Genomic DNA, 17,814 nt, shown 5'->3' on the forward strand with positions numbered 1-17,814 from the left:
CACACACACACACACACACACACACACACACACACACACAGTAGTATAAGATGTACTGTAAAGATTCATGTTAAATCATAATAGTGGTTGCTTTGTTGGGAGCATAAAACTAGAAATGAGGTACAAAGGGAACCAGTGTGGTTTTGTTGATTTTGCTTTTACAAAGAGACAGACTTAAATCTAACATGATTTACCACATGAATATTCAGAGTCTACTATAACTCAGACCTTTATTTCTGTGCTGGGTAATCTTATGGTGATACAGTCTCTGACCTCATGGGAATTACTTTCTATTGAAAAAGACAGAAGAACATAAAGTATAGAATATAATTTTGAGATAATACTATCAAAAATAAAATTAAAATAAGGCCAGATAAGGCATTAGACAGTGACTAGGGCCTATTTGAAAACAGACAGGATAGCTTCTCTGAGGAGGTCACTTTGGGCATACACCTGAAAATCAGTAAGTATCAATGCTTGGTGATGGAGACATAGCACCTTAGGTAACTATATTATTCCCTGCACTTTTGTAGCATTTTTTAAAGTATCTATCCTCATCCCCACCATTTCCACCAAGAAAATCTGCTTCAAGATAGCATGAGATTTTTAAGGAGGCGCCGAACCCAGATAAAGCATTGAGAGATTTCAACCTTTTGAACCAGTGATAAGTGGTAAGGGATAGTGAGTCTGGAGAAATATCCCCTAAGGTAATGATTTAATTTTATTTCTGGGAAACACAAAAATGCAAATCATTTTTTAAAATACCTACTTAAAAATTCAACAAAATCTTCCTGAGAAGTGAGGATTCAGGAAAAATAACAGTGATTTTCAAAGGCAAAATGATGGGGGGCAGGGGTGCATGTATCAACACTTTCATGAGCAGGGATAAGATTTATATTTTTATCAAAAGGGAGTATGACTTACTGTTTTTTTTTTTTTAATTGGAGCATGTGCTCATAAAGAGGATATAATCACTGGAAAGAGCTGTTTAAGAAGTTAGAAGACCTGGTCTCAACACTGACATAATAATAGGCACTGTGCCACTCCACAAGCATGTGCCCCTGGGTTCCTTGTCTGCCTCCTCACTTAGAAGGAGGTGAGGTGGGTTCATCTACCTGTGAACAACATAAACAGCAGCTCCAGTTTCATCATTAGCGCCATCAAAACCTATGTGTTATTAAGGGTTTCTCTGAACCAGAAACTAGGCTTAATTTTTTCTATCCAGTGTCTTAGTTGACTGAATGAGTGAGTGATAAGTGAATTCGAAGGCTCTTCTGGCTTTATCTGCTTGGTTATAAAACAAAAGAGGCACAAGAGAGAAGAAGACCAGTGGTTTCTATACCCAAGGGGCAGAAATGGAGGACAAATGTCTGGCCCACCTTAATATCCGTTTCCCATATTCCCTTTTCCCATTCATGCCCCCTTACCTGGTTGATCAACTTGCCTCTTTAAGATTTTCGGGCCCAATTTCAGATGGCAAGGTGCGGGGAGATCCCACACATATAATATCAAGCAATTCTGAGACACCAGCAGTGTGTCTGAGACTTCGACTCAATTCTGACGCCATCCTCATGGAGGTAGCACCAGATTCCACAGGTTAAAGGTTTGGTTCCCACAGCACGGCCCCCACTGTCACCACTTCAGATGCCAGGCACACGCCCAGGCTGTTTTTACTTGTGCTTCTGACTGACCAGCTATGATTCCAACAACCTCCTCTGCAGGTCCAATTAATTTGCTGGAACAAGTCCTAGAACTCAGGGAAGCATGTATATTTACCATTTTAATAAGGGGTATGATAAAGTGTATTAAAGGATATGAACCAACATGCAGATGAAGAGATAATATTGCTAGGCCCCAAATGACGGAGCACCCATCCTCATGGAGCTTGGGGCCTGGCCCTACAGCATTCTGGTTGCCCAAGGGTGGAAGGTCTTGGAGAAAAAGGGACCAAAAATATGCACTCTTGCGTCTTTATGGAGGCTTCATGACATTGTCATGGCAACTAAGTCATTGATCATTGGCTGATTGAAACTTCAGTCCTTCTCCTCTCCCTGGAGGTCAGGGTGGGACTGAAAATTCCAACACTCCAATCACACAGTTGGACCTCCTGCCCTTTCATTAATAACAAGATGCCTAGTTCACTTTTATGGCTTGAAAATCTTTTTTAGAAACTGTGGATGATGACCAAATATATTTGAGAATATATTTTGGTCATCTGAATAATCAAATATATCTTTCTAATAAATCATTATATCACATGACATCATTTGTAGCTCCTTTATTTCAACCCTAAACTCATGGCAAGGAATTCCCATTGCATGGCCAAATATTAATTAAATTTCTAGTTTTTGCTCTGAACACAAGAGCTAGAAATTGCATTCTATGAGCCAGAGAAATGGGTTAGGTTATGATCTTACAAAGTATAACTGGACCACTGCTCTTTCTATTATGTGCTTTAGATAGAATCTATTAGGTTTTCCAGGAAGCCACATCCATCTCAATTTACTGTGAATTTCAGTAGTTTATTGGGACTCAGCTCATGCTCTGGTTGAAAACATCAGGCCTCTTTTCTTTAGCTAAAAGGAATCTAACAGTTTTTGAGGGCTTATGTGTGCCACTGCTTTGAGTCTATCCCTCCTGCCCCAAAACTCTAGGTCATGACCTATTCTCACACCCACCAAAGGTGAATTATGCAGTATTTGTTGGAAGAGTTGGGGACAACCAGGGGTTGCTCTGAACAAATGATTTGGCAGTCTTAAAGTTTTATAAGCAGGCTTCTCCATGTGCTTCCTGGGGGAAGCAGATGGTCAGAAATGACAACCATAGTAAAAAATTTAAGTCGTGGTGGTAGAACAGATTGATGTAGCAAGATGCCTGCATACAGAGACCCAGATGTGCTCTTAGCAGAGTCTGGTCTCTAGCACTGAACTATTTGTTTGCCTTAATTTTGCTTATGCCCTTCTAGAGGACTTGTATTTCAGCTATCGTATTTCTTTCTTGGATCGCCTGAGTACCCCCAGTCAGTTAAGCATCTAGCTTTGGCTCAGGTCATGATCTCATGGTTCATAAGTTTGAGCCCAATGTCAGGCTCTGTGCTGACAGCTCAGAGCCTGGAGCCTGCTTTGGATTCTATGTCTCCCTCAGACCCTCCCCCCATCTCAAAATAAACATAAAAAAAAATTTTAATACTTTCTTTTGAAAAGATATGTGTAAGAAACTGTGTTTCTACTTCTGCCCTCCCCAGTCCCTTCCAGAGTGAGGTAAAGGATTCCCTACTTTGCTATGTTCTGTAGCTTGACATTTAAAGGAGACTTTATGTTTCCATCAGATCCTTGTTCTCTAGTTTCCTCTGGCTCTTGTGTTGGACTATCTTGTAACAGGGTGACACTTATACAAGCAGGAGGGATGAGGCTGCCACATGGCAAATGAGCTCCTTATGAAATGTTGATGCATCGACCTACATCCAGTAAACCCGAAAAACAGAACATTTCAGAAACAGTGTAGTGGCAGGGAAAGAAATGGTACTTGTCTGCCAGCACATTAATGGGCGAAGAAGGAAGAAGCCAAGAGGCTTATTGTGAAAGGAATAAAGCAGGTTCTGAGTATTTATTAAATACAATAGTAGCAGTGCATCAACCGGTATAGCATGTGTCTGACACACAGTGAAGTGAAGCATCATGTGTGTATATGTGCGTGCATGTATATGTGTATATATGCATAAATATACCAAATCTCATTATGAGCTACAAAAAAATGTTATTAACGCTATTTTATTGATAAAGAAACAGATGTTTATTTTCCAGCAGTTTATCTAAGCAAGAACGTCTTATGCACACTAAAATAAAATCCACATATGTTTAAAGAAGTTCACGTTAGCCAGACATTCAAATTTCTCCTTAGTTTTAGTACAGCCTGTCTCTTCAGCCTCATCACCTGTAATTAGTGAGACCAGTCAGGAAAATGGAAGTTGCTATAAGTATCTAAAATTAAGGGAATTTAGAGGTGCCTGGGTGGCTCAGTCAGTTGAGCATCTGACTTCAGCTCAGGTCATGATCTCACAGCCCCTGAGTCCAAGCTCTTCATCGGGCTCTGTGCTGACAGCTCAGAGCCTGGAGCCTGCTTCAGATTCTTGTGTCTCTCCCTCTCTCTGCCCTTCCCCCACTCATGCTGTTTCTCTCAAAAATAAATAAACATTACAAAAATTTTTAATGAAATTAATTTCATTTAATGAAATGTACAAGAAATTGATTACAAAAATCTTGGGAGGAAATGAACACCAAGCTTTACCTTGCACCATATATAAATTTAACTTAAAATGATAAAATGTATCAACATGTGGTATACCACATTAATAGAACAAAGGATAAAAATAAAAGATCATCTTGACACAGAAAAAGCATTGGACAGAATGCTACACACTTTCATGATAAAAACACTCAAGAAGCTAGAAATAGAAAGAAATTACCTCAGCATATTAAAAGCCACATATAACAAACCCACAGTTAGCGTCATACTCGATAGTGAAAAACTGAAAGCTTTTTCTCTAAGATCAGAACCACGGCAAGGATGCTTACTTTCACCACTGTTTTTTAGCATAGTACTGCAGGTCCTAGCCAGAGCAGTTAGTCAAGAAAAAGAAATAGAAGGTATCCACACTGGAAGGAAAGAAGTAAAGTATCTATGTTTGCGGTTAAGATGATCTAATATAGGGGCACCTGGGTGGCTCAGTTGGTTAAACCTCCAGCTTCGGCTCAGGTCAGATCTCACGTTCATGGGTTTGAGCCCCACGTCAGGCTCTGTGCTGACAGCTAGCTCAGAGCCTGGAGCCTGCTTCTGGTTCTGTGTCTCCTTCTCTGTCCCTCCCTCTCATGCTCTGTCTCTCTCTGTATCAAAAATAAATAAAACATTAAAAAAATTTTTAAGATGATCTAATATATAGAAAATCCCAAAGATTTGGGGCACCTGGGTGGCTCAGTTGGTTGAGCTCTGTTAGCACTAAAAAACTATTTCAGCAAAGTTGCAAGGTATAAAATCAACACACAAAAAAACAATTGCTTTTCTATAATAACAATGGATAACCTGAGAAGAAAATTAAGAAAATAATCTAATTTACAATAACACCAAAAAATAAAATATTTAGGAATAAATGTAAGGAGATGAAAGACTTGTATACTAAAAACTATAAAACATTGCCAAAAGAAATTTTAAAGATACAAATAAATGGAAAAATATCCCAAAGTCATGGATTATAAGACTAAACATTGTAAAATTTTCATACCACACAAAGTAATCTGCACATACAACGCGGTCTCTATCAAAGTCTGAATGGTGTGGGCTTTGGGGTTTTTTTGTTTGTTTGTTTTTGCAGAAATAGAAAAAACAGTCCTAAAATTCACAAGGAGTTTTAAAGGGCCTTGAATAGTTAAAACAATCCTTACGACGTGGGTTCAGCATTGGACATTTTTCCTTGAAACCTACTACACTTAATGCTTAAGATGGTCTGTAGTTGGTACTAATTGGGGATTGTGACAACATAAATGTCAACTACACAAATGTTCACTAGATTTTGCATCATTTCCTGCACAAACCAATGTAAAACTGATGCAAGAGTTACATTGTCCCTTCTCTGGGCAGTTAGTGAGGAATTACTCAATGAACTATCAATGCAGTCAGTAAGAAGTTTGAGCAGTTGGAGGATATCTTTGCCCTCCTGGGTGAAGTGTCTTGGGGAAAGAAAACCAATGATGAAGAGATAATAGCAGAGGAGCCTGGGTGGTGCGGTTGGCTAAGTGGGTTTTGGTGTCTGACTTTGGCACAGGTCACGATCTCATGAGTTCGGGCTCCCATGTCAGGCTCCCACGCTGGTGTTGGGGAGCCTGCTTGAAGATTCTCTCTCCCCCTTCCTTCTCCTCTGCAACTTGCACATGCATGCACTCTCGCTCTCTTTCAAAATAAATAAACTTTTTTAAAAAAGATAAAAGCAAAGTGAAATCTTAACGATGTGATCTTAATATACAGGCTTCCAGGGAATTCTCCACCAAGTCCATGTAAAAATAATGCTTTAAATTTTCCCATCTGAAAGGGAAGAAGGAAGCTCATCACGTGTATATTTATCATTATGGAGCAAGAACTTGAAAGGACAAAAATCCAGTTATATCTGAATGCCAGTTATATAGAAGTCCTTTAGCCAAATGGATAAACTTATATTGTAGCCTTGGAATGCCTAGTTCCCAAAGGTGGCCAAGTGTTGTCTATTAGAACAGCTTAGCAGCCACATAAAATCTAGCAGTTCTGCCATTCCAGAATGGCATAATTGTCAGTATCTCTGGCTCGGATAGGGATTCCATTTCTGCCCCCCTCTATGTACTTGACTTTGGACAAGTTTACTTCACCTATAAAATGTCTAGCAATCATTGGGATAATTGTACACCCATTTCAGAATGTTATCGTGAGGATGACATATGTAACGTAATTGCTTAGCACAATGCCCGGCACGTAGGCAGGAGTCAATACATTCTAGCTATTGTTATTGATATTGTACAGCCTCTGAGGAAAGTGACCATCAGACCAGCCATTCTCACAGTAGAAGCCCTCATAAAAAGGAAGATTTAAACCAAATCAGAAGTTTATCTCCTCAGAGATTTTTGTTAGGTAAGAGAGATAAAGCAAGGAACTCATGCAAAAGGAACACATTTCCTTCTTGAAAACACTCCACATTTGAAGTCAGATGAACTTACCCACCAAGATTACAATAGGGACTATGTAGGCAGAGCTCATCCCCTGCCCTAAGAAACCTTGATCCTGAGAAGAGATGAAAAGATCATGTAAGTCAGCCAGTCTGGTTGAGCATCTCCCCTACGGTTCTCTTGCATAACACACGAGTGATTGGAAATGATGTCTTATTTTCAAGAAGATAAGCAATGGTACTAGTGGACAGAAAAGTGCCATTTTTTTCTTGAAACCTTATTTTTCAAGTACATGGGAAAAAATAAACTTTTATGTGACGCAGAGTGGCTCCCAGCATGCGAACACCAAACAGTCTTCCAGGCACAGAATCAGGACACCTGGGGGATTATATTCATCACCGCCTTATTTTCTCCCAACACAGAGAACATTTATTCTGTTAATTCTTAACAGAGAAGGACTTATTCCACTCTTCTACTGCTCTATGCCTTCTTTCATAAGACACACAGGAAATATCAAATTTCATTCTGAGAAGGATAATTTTCTGCATTAGCATTGAATAAGCATTATAAAGAAACAATTAAGTAGGAAAGTTGTGACTGCATATGAAGAGTGTCATATCAAGTTAATAGAACACATAGTTAGTGAAATGTAAACCAAAATATGCTTTAGAAAGAAAGCCAAGCCACTGTTCCTGCATTCGGTAATGTGGTCTCCAACACACCCATGATGCAAAATCTCTGCAGTGAATGATTCTTAGCCTTTTTGTGGTTTCTGTGAGGATCCAGTGAGAGCAATCCTCTTACTAGAAAAATATATGCATATTATCATGTAAGTGTGTGTGTAACTTTAGGTACCTGAATTCCCCTGCAAATCCACTAATCCCCAGGTTAAGACTCTTACCTCTGAAGTATAGATATGGTCAAGTTCATGGACTCAAGTCCGACAGATCTAGGTTCAAATTCTAGTTCTGACTCTTACCTACAGTGTAAGCTCAAGAGGTTTTTAACCTTCCTGAGCTTTGGTTTTATCACCTGAAAATAGAAATAATACTGTGTCATAGGTTGATTTTGAATATTAAATTAGACAATCTGTTTAAATACTTAGCATAATCTCTGACATGTACTAAGTACTCAATAAGCATTACGATTGTTATTAGCTAATAAAATATAAAACTTGAGCCCTACATGGCCAAAAGGGAACTTCAATTCAATTTTTATATATAGTATTTCTCCTTTTCTTTTAAACTTTTTTTTTAATGTTTTATTTATTTTTGATACAGAGAGACACACAGCATGAGAGGGGGAGGGACAGAGAGAGGAGGAGACACAGCACAGGAAACGGGCTCCAGGCTCTGAGCTAGCCGCCAGCACAGAGCCCAATGTGGGGCTCGAACCCACAAATGTGAGATCTGACCTGAGCCGAAGTCGGAGGCTCAACCGACTGAGCCACTCAGGCGCCCCTTCAATTCAATTTCAATGCTATAGACATCTGTTGAGTATCCCCTGTTTCTGAAGGAGCATGGTAGGATTTTGTGTTTGTTTGGGGTGGTAGGGTTGTGTGAGGGGTTTTTTTAAGTTTATTTATTTTAAGAGAGAGAGAGAGCATGAGCAGGGGAAGGGCAGAGAGGGAGATAGAGAATCCCAAGCAGGCTCTGCGTCGACAGTGCAGGGCACGAACTCACCGACTGTGAGATCATGACGTGAGCTGAAATTAAGAGTCAGATGCTTAACTGACGGAGCCACCCAGACCCCCCTGATCGGGAGTGTTGACAGTGGCAGAGGCCTGAGCCAAGGAAGTGATAGGGACAGGCCAGGTAGGGTCGATACCAGACAAGCCAGGTCTCAGGATCTTACATTCTCAGGTTGGAAGGAACAGTCTTCCAGGCACACTTTATACACACTCTTATCAAACCCACAGCGGAACTGCAACCACAGTGCCCATTTCACAAAGGGAAACCGTGAGTCTTCAGGTAATTTTTTTATGCCTTAAAGAAGACAGTGATAAACCAAAGATATTAATATTTCATGGACCAAATAGAATTAATAAAACCCAACACTAAGAGTTCTTTGGTTAACCACAAGGCTACTGATGGCTTTTACTTAGAATTAAATGTGGAAATGTATGAAAGCAGTAGTTATGGATCAAGAAAATTGGTTACAAGGCCCCATTTAAAATGAAGTATTTGCTGCCCACCATCTCATCAGATGCTCTTTTTTTTTATGTTTTTATTTATTTTTGATACAGAGAGAGAGAGAGAGAGAGAGAGAGAGAGCGAGCATGAGAGGGGGAGGGGCAGAGAGAGAAGGAGACACAGAACTGGAAGCAGGCTCCAGGCTCTGAGCTAGCTGTCAGCACAGAGCCCAATGTGGGGCTCGAACCCACGAACATGAGATCTGACCTGAGCCGAACTCGGAGGCTTAACCGACTGAGCCACCCAGGTGCCCCCTCATCAGATGCTCTTTAATGCTGTGATAAAGACATTCAAGACTAGGAATTAGATGACAGGATTAGTCGTGAAATCCACCCAACCAAATCAGCACTACTCACAGTACCTCGTTGCCTTAGGTATGGATTGTTAATTGTGAGCCAATGCCTATAAAGGAGGTAAAGCTGAATATATTTAAAAGGAAAGGAGGAAATGAATCAATGACACAGTATTCTCTGCCCATTTTCAGGGTTTCGGGGGGCTCACCCTTTTCTGCTGTCATTTTGCCATCCCTCTAATTAGGAGGGTTTAAACTTCAATAACTACACAGGCCACGTACCATGAGCCAGGGGAGCAAACTGCTCAAGAACTGTGGGGACCCAGAGCCTTGAGCTAAGCGGGGCAGCCCTTACTCTGTTCCCCTCAATGATTTCATTCTGGGAATTGGGCATATATTGCCAGATATTTCCTTTTCCATGATAAATTTCAAATATAAATCTGTATGGAAATTATCCTGAATTTGAAATATTGGTAACTAATTCATACTTTAAAAAAATACCAAAAACATGGTGCAAGCCAAACAAGTCATGTCTGAGGCCTGAGTTGGAGTCTCTGGCAGTACATTTTAGTGTTCCGGGGAACTCTGTCCCTGGTGTTATTTTCCTACTCTTTAATCTATTCCTAGAAAAGCCTCATCTACTCTCATGGTTTCAAATCTCTTCTCTGTGCGGAAGCTTCTCACGTCATTGACTGGCCTCCAGGCTCCTGCAGGTAGCTGCTGACTCCACATCTCCTTTGCGAGTCTTACTGGCATCTCATCTCAAACATGGCACACGCCACGCTGAACTCTTGATCTCTGCCCACCAGTTTGTCTTTCAATTTCTCCAGCTGAGTCAATGGATCTAAATTGCCCAAGAAATATGGGGGCTATCCCAGTGTCTCCTCTCTTGCTGCCCGTGTCCAGCCCATCACCGTTCTCTTCATTCCCCTTCTAAAATAGTTCTTCAGTCTGTCCCTTTATCTCCACTCCCTGCTGCCACACCAAGCCACATTTCCTCTGTTTTGCTGCAGTCACTTCCTCCAGATTCCCTCCACCCTTTGTGCTACTAATCTGCTCTTCGCTGAACAATAGGATCTTTTAAAGTATTAGATGGATCCCGGTCACTCTGTTTCAGTTCTGTCGACGTCTTTACAGCGCATGAACCCAAGAGAAGAGAGTGTGCCAAGTAGGTACTATCCTACTACATCCAATGGACTGAGAATATATATATTTTTTCATCTGTAAAACAGGAATAATGATTCCCACATCAAAGTGTTGTGAGAACTCAGTAAAGGCCAATGTTATTTCTGCACTCCTTTTATATCAGCTTTTGCAGGGAAGAAGGTAACATTCAGTGAACATTTGTATTGTTAATAGCTACTTTACACTCCCCAATTAGTACCACCTACAGAGAACCGTCCGAATGTTTTAGTGACAGGGTTTTTCATTTGTATTATTTTGCCCTCAAAGTAAAACATCTGCCTTAATTAAAAGATAAAGTTTCTAAAAATTAGGGAAGAGGCACCTGGCTGGCTCAGTGATGAGATGACCAACTTTGGCTCAGGTCACGATCTCATGATTTGTGGGTTCGAGCCCCATGTCAGGCTCTGTGCTGTCACCTCAGAGCCTGGAGCCTGTTTCAGATTCTGTGTGTGTGTGTGTGTGTGTCTCCCTCTGTGCCCTCTCCCTCTCCCTCTCCCTCCCTCCCTCCGTCAAAAATAAATAAACATTAAAGTTTTTAAGAATGGAACAAACTAAGTTCAATGAAAAACACAGAACAGAGTGAAAAAAATAATTCCAAATGCAGATCATGTTTTTAAAGTTTTGACATGGCACATGATTAGATGATGTGGTTGATGCAATGCTACATCATAAAAATTGAACCATGTTTTGGCAAATACATGATTTCATTGATCTGAGTCCCTTTCTGCCTGGAGCTGTGTGGGGCGGTCAGGCTTCCAAAGTAGCCTCATGAATCCATCAGCCGTACAGTCGTGGCAGTCCCCATGGCCCTTCTTTTTTTCAATTCACAAGTTCCAATCTAGAAAACACCACCAGGAGAATGAGTCCAGGAAATCTGCTGAGCCTGGTGGCTTGAAAAAGCCAGGGGTGAAGGTGAGAGGCTGCCCCTGCAGGTACACAGAGCTGTCTTTATAGGACTCTGACCAAATCAGCCCTTCATCTGAGCTGCCTTTTTGTTGTTTTTACTAGATATTTATGGAAGTCATAAAATCACTCCACGATGAGCTCCTTGGTTGACTTACAGTTTAATTATGAGCTGCAAGTTTTGGCTTCTCATGAGCTGACTTGGTTCCTGTACCATTATGAAAAAATAAAAAGAAGAAGAAGAGAAAGGGTCAGGAAGAGAAATAGAGATTATATCTTTATAATACAACCCTCCAGGAATGAGAATAATTCAGCTCTCATTACACCACAGAGTAGTGAATTCTCCCATTTAAGATATACTTGTACTAAATATAAAACAAATAAACCTTCTTTTGATTAAGAAAAAAACAAAAATTAGAAGGGTTATGAAAAATGAGAGACAACTTTGTTCTGCAGTGGTAATTCTGGTAAGTATTTATAGAGAAGCCACCATGTAGGAGGCCCTGTGCTAGTTTGGCATCAACATATATATGTACAAACTGGAACAACTGGAAAGGACTCCGAAGTACCCAGTCCAAACTCAGACAACTAAACTTTAGCCCTAGTGAAGCAAGTGACTGAGACAACGTAACAGGAGTTGTTACAATAGCTGAAACCAGAATATAGTCTCGTAAACTAAGGCAGATTCCCAGTTCTCATGAATATAATTTTTTAAGTAGTTTATGTACTTTTGAGACAGATACAGAGCACAAGTAGGGGAAGGGCAGAGAGAGAGGGAGACACAGAACCTGAAGCAGGCTCCAGGCTCTGAGCTGTCAGCACAGAACCCAACGTGGGGCTCGAACCCACGAACAGTGAGATCATGACCTGAACTGAAGTCGGACGCTTAACCAACTGAACCACCCAAGCACCTCGAATATAATTTTAACTAAATATATTTCTTATGTTAAAGTGATGCTTTAGGAGAGCACTGAGTGAAAAGAGTGGATTGACCCCATGAAACTACTTCCCCCTCTCCTAAAACCCCACTAAAACTACAGCAAAGGGGTTTGGTAACAGGTGGGGCCAGCATGGACAGGCCAAAGGTAGAAAGAGACAATAGTAAGATCTGAGCAGCTGACAAAAATAGACAAAGGGCCAATGACTTAGTGGATCTGAGAAACAGAGCAAGCTCCTGTGTCCTGCTGTATAGGTTGTGCACTGTCCCAGTCCAGCCACTTCTGCTCACTGAGATTCCAAAGTGAAGGCTTTCTCTGGGGTGGTACCAAGCATAGCCTGCACAACCGGAAGCCATGGCCCTGCTGAGGAAGCAAGTGCAAAGCAGCCATGAGGGAAGGGAAAGCCAACCCAATTTGCAGCAAAGAATCCCTCCCCCAAATCAGAGATTGAAAGTCCTAGGTGGCTCTGGAGAAGAGGATAAATGGGAAGGAAGTGCACACATGGAACTGAAGATGGGCTAGAATTGTAGACACAGACGTGGTACAGATATAGACATAAATACAGGCATACATATAGGTATGTAGCCACCCCAAAATGTATTCTCCTGTGAAGTGTGAAGCAGGGATCCAATTTCACCTTGTTCTAAATGACTAGTTCTATTGAATATTTGTTGAGTGCCCCATTTTCAAACACTAAATGCTCTTCTCTTCCGAGAACTGTTTCCAAAGTTTTATTCTAGCCATTGATCTGTCTACATTTCTGTGAACCTCATGCACGTGTGGGCCTAGGAAACGTATTAGAGCTCAGTCTTTAGATTGGAGATGTCCCTGTGAAACAGCCCATTTCTCTCAAACTGGTTCTGAAGGCTGTCACTCTGTTAGTTCTGTTTGTCTCCTTTTAAACATCTTAAAGAACTCACTGTCCGTAAAACTCATATATTCTCCTTAATTATACCTCAACATGAAGAAAATTATATCGGCATTTATCAGAGGAAAAGTATTATAACCATCAGTTTCTTCAGTACTTGGGCATTTTGTTGGTCTTCTAATTGTGTGTTTCTTCGGCACAGTAATGGGACGTGCAAGATCTTCTGGTTTTAAAGCTGCCTTTTATGCAGTTGAGCGCCCCGGTCTCCGTTCAGACTCCCCAGCTTGACCTTGCATTAGTCATATTTAAATATGATCTGATGGCCACTGTACAAGGCCTCCCTCATGTTCAGACATATCTATCTCTACATTACTAGTGCTTAAAAGATGCTTCCTTCTCATTTATCTGGCTAAAATATGAGTTAGGACTCAATTTAGATGTCACACCTGATGGGAATCCTTCTTTGACTCAGGAGTTGGTTACGTGGCCGTCTTCCCTGCTCCCAAAACCCAGGTGCATCTCCCAGCATCATATGTGTCTCATTGTGTGGCAACTGAGTATCTAATGGTGCGCCACCATTCCAGACAGTAAGCTCCTGGAAGACAGGAATTGTCTTGCTCTTACGCATGTCTCTAGCATCTACCACAGTCCTTTTGCACATAGTGGGGACTCATTATGTCTTGAGCAAATGAATGGTATTTGTTCATTGCAGAATGTTTGGAAGTAAAACTGAAAAATATTTTTTTAAGAAAACAAATATAAATCCCAAAATGTAAGACAACTCTTACTGGTGTTTTAGATGTCCTTGTTTCTTATTAACTTTCTCATCAGCCTCACTGCATATAAAGCTTTGAATACTTCTGCTTTCACTTAAGAGAATCCTGTGAGCACTTTCTTACGTAACTAGGAATTCTTTGGAAATGTCACTTTAATTGTTACAACAGGATTGTCTTCCAGAAGTAACACAGTTTACTCAGATATGCTATATTGTTGGACCTTATTACTTGCAATGTTTTACTGCTATAAATAATGCTTAAATGAATATTTTTGCGTCTCTGATTATTTCTCTGTAATACATTCTGGAAATGAAAATGTTACAGTTCTACATGTACTGTATCAAAGTACTTACCTCAGTGTAATACTGTCCTTTCTTAAAGAGTGAAGATTTTATAAACAAAAAAAGAGTACCCCATTTTTACCCCATATTTATTGGTCATTTATATTATACTGCTCTATGAATTGTGAATTTTTCTGGTGAGTTTTTCTTACAGATTTAAAAGTTCTCTATATGTTGAAACTACAGCCCTTTGTGAAATTTTCACAAGTATTTCCAATTCGATGTGTGCTCTTTGATAGTATATTTCATGTTTTTAATATTTTTTGAATTTTATGCATACTTATCAATCTGTTCTTCTGTGAATTGCTCTACTTAGATAGATAGTTATAAGATACCTCTTCTCTAGCTATATTAGTTTTTTTTTACAAAAGAGCCAGTTTTTCTAAGGCCTTCTCTTGGCCATCAAAGAAATGCTATTAAAAACAATTGTATTCAAATAGCCAGCATCCAAAACTGCAGTTCAATGTTCACCATGAATTTGCTTTCTCCTCCCAGGCGAGCAGGAGCCAGCTGTAAGCAGTGATTCTGACATCTCACTGATTATGGCGATGGAAGTTGGACTGTCTGATGTAGAACTTTCCACTGACCAAGACTGCGAAGAGGTGAAATCTTGAAATGACACATATAGAAAAAAAGGGATAGTAGGACCCAAGGGGAAAGAAGGGAGGAGTGCCTCAAGACTTGGACTGGCACACACACCTCCAGAACACCGTGATTATCCCGCGACGCTCCACTCAAGAATGGTAACGAAAGCAATATCCAAAGTCACGTCCATCAGGATGCCGTTTCTCCATCTGTACAACAGTCCATGGCCTTGGCAGCTTGGAAGATGAAAGCCTATTTTCCCTCCCATGTCCTTGTAAACACACACTTCAGGAGCTCCTAAAACACACAGAAAAGGACACATGTAGGGCTTCTTGGTTTCATTTCCATTTTTTTCCAGGTCTTGTTTTGTTGTTTTTGGCATGTTATTGGATTTCTTTGGCAGTGTCTTTTTAAGACTGTGTGTAGTTTACATTATGTCCACTCCTTTGGTTTCCTCCAGCTTTTGGAGAGAGTTCTATTTAGAAGCACCAGTTCCTGCTGTGATCAGTTTGTACACAATCTCTGAGGTTAATGGCTTTGGGAAGTGCCTCAAGCACCCTGAAACATTCAAAACCAGTTCTCATTAAGAATCTAAATTCTTTTAGGTGGATCTTAAAAATCCTAGCTGCCAGAGACCCCAACCCTAAGCTCTGAATCCACGAAGGCTACTACTCACTATTATCCTCTACGTCATGCTGGCTTCCACTTATCAGGCTCTGTCAAGGGCCCACATGACATGAGAAGGAAGCTCTAGGGAGGCACCTGATTCTGCCTGGAGCTTACAGTCTTTGGTGGAAATTCCAAAGTCAGAAGTCCCCTTCAGGGCAGCAGCACCATTCTTCATGACGCTGGGACTGCAAGCCTAGTTTTAAGAGCAGATACCACATATTCTTCTCCAAAGCAAAATGTCTGTGATATTGGTCTCCCCAAGGCTAGAACAGTCTTTTGTCACCTCCACAAGTGGCTTCTGCAGGAGACGGAGGCTTCAGAAGAGATCCAGTCATCTTTGAACCCGTGTCCAGCACAGTGGGGTTGCAGTAGCACCTAGCCTTTACCTTAATTCCAACGCACTTCTGTCACACCTCGCCAGACCTCAAGGAAGGGTTCCCGTGAATCCTTAGCAGGTAGCTTTCCAGGGCTCCCTGAGCACATCCAAATACCAGGTGAGGTGGGACGTGTGATTTGATAAGCCATTTGATCTAAAAAATACAGCATGGGAATTTGCCAACCTGATGGAAAGAAACAAAGAGGGAAAGGAAAAGAGGTATCAATACTAAAACTCACAGGCGTTTTTAAACTCCTTATGTTTATATTCTTCTTTTGTAACGATGACAGAGATGGGCTATTTTTTCAGTGGGCAGTTTTGTAATATGTTTAGACTATCTGCATGCAGAGATGACTAAGGGAGTGAATGCTTTCCCTGGACAATCACAGGTCACCTCATCCTCTATAAGGCCATGTGGCGGCGTGGGTTACTAAGAAGGAAAGCTATCCTCGTTGAGTTATTGACATATTCGATGAGGCTTCGGTTGAGTTTGGTTGTGTGTAAATCCCTCCTGCGTGCTGGAACATACAGAGTGTGCCAGGGACGACCACTGTCTTTTAGTGATTTCCTATTGATGCTTTCTAAGTAGGCAGCAAGGCAAGGAAAGTGATTACCACCTTCAGACATGTCACATCTCCCTGGGCATCAAACGCTTCCTGTAAAAGAAATCCAGTGTCCATGTGCGAGGCAGGTGGGGAGGGATGAAGAGAGCACTGAGCAGAGCATGGAGTCCTGGATGAGCAACGTGCTTATTGGGCCTCATCCTCTCTATCTGTGAAATGAAGGAATTTTAACACGATGATGCCCAAGGCTCCTTCTGGCCTTTAGGCCACTAATGAGCTTTTTGCCTACGTTTTTGTTTTTTTTTTTTTTGAGACGGCCATGACAGATAGCTGACTTCATTCATATGTTATGGAGGCTCTGACTTGACACATACCCCGCCCTAATGGCTCCTGGGATTTAGCACTCCTGCGTTGCTGAGAATGAATAGCTAAACGATTGAAGTTTTAAGTCCAAGGAGGAGTGGTTTGGGTTTGCCTTGTGTTAAAGCTGCTGTTAGTCAGAGTGCGTCATCTCCGGACACCTTCAAATCCTAGTTCTCGGTGTGGAATTCTTCATCTCAAAGTGTTGCTTTTTCTTGGCCAGCTAGAGCTACGTCATGTACTCCTCCTCCATTCAGCACAGCCTGAAACACATTTTGATGTTAACTTAAATCAAGTGGAATTAGAAGGGTAATTCAATAGCAAAGGAAGAATATACATTGTATTCCATGCCCAGGAGAGAAAACGCCTTTTGGATTGCAGAGTTCTCCATGCATGCGAGGGGTGTGGTCTCTTCCTGCCAGTGATGGTGTAAATCAGGAATCGATTATATATGTATATACGCTCTGACTGCAGCAGCCCCTTATACAAAGCTGCATAGATAACGTGAGGCCGGTGACTTTGCCCCAGGGAGGTTCCGCCGCAATATCCCTGAGCCTAGGAAGCTCTCCATTTACCAAAGGTTGTTTCTGGAGGATTTTCATGGGGCTTTGGTAGTTAAAAAAAAAAAAAAAAAAAAATTTAACCAGCATAAAAGGGTTTAAAAGAAATGAAAATCTTCTCCCATGCTTCTTCACCACCTCCTCTGCAGAGGAAATTCTGAGCTGGGAACCCTTTAGAAGTATATGCAAACTATGTGTATTTACAGATGTGCATTTTTTTGTAGTGAATGTTCAGACCAGCGCTACCTAATAGAAATACAATGCAAGCCACATATGTAAATTTTACATTTTCTACTGGCGACATTTTAAAAAGCAAAAAGGAACAGTTCAAAACCATTTTAATAGTTAATCTTTTTCTTTCAACATGTAAAAAGTATTAATGAAGTACTTTACATTCTTTTGGGTACTAAGTTCTCTAAATCAGTGTGCGCTTTACACTCAAAGCACGTCTCTCCTTGGACGGGCCACACCTCCAGCCACATCTCAGCAGCTGCGCATGCGCCGTGGTCCAGAGCAGAGC

General features: G+C 41.0%; 1 protein-coding gene across 1 annotated transcript in view; it reads left to right on the forward strand.

The window, feature by feature from the left end:
• The window catches only part of RNF150 (ring finger protein 150), a 249,739-nt gene extending 233,062 nt beyond the window's left edge, over positions 1–16,677 (forward strand). Inside the window, exon 7 of the mRNA XM_029940745.1 lies at positions 14,677–16,677. Within this exon, the coding sequence (XP_029796605.1) occupies positions 14,677–14,795 (119 nt within the window). The 3' untranslated portion in view covers positions 14,796–16,677. The remainder of the gene's footprint in view (positions 1–14,676) is intronic.
• The last annotated feature ends 1,137 nt before the right edge of the window (positions 16,678–17,814 follow it).

This window comes from Suricata suricatta, chromosome 1 (genome assembly GCF_006229205.1).
Source record: "Suricata suricatta isolate VVHF042 chromosome 1, meerkat_22Aug2017_6uvM2_HiC, whole genome shotgun sequence".
In the NCBI taxonomy this organism is placed as follows: domain Eukaryota; kingdom Metazoa; phylum Chordata; class Mammalia; order Carnivora; family Herpestidae; genus Suricata; species Suricata suricatta.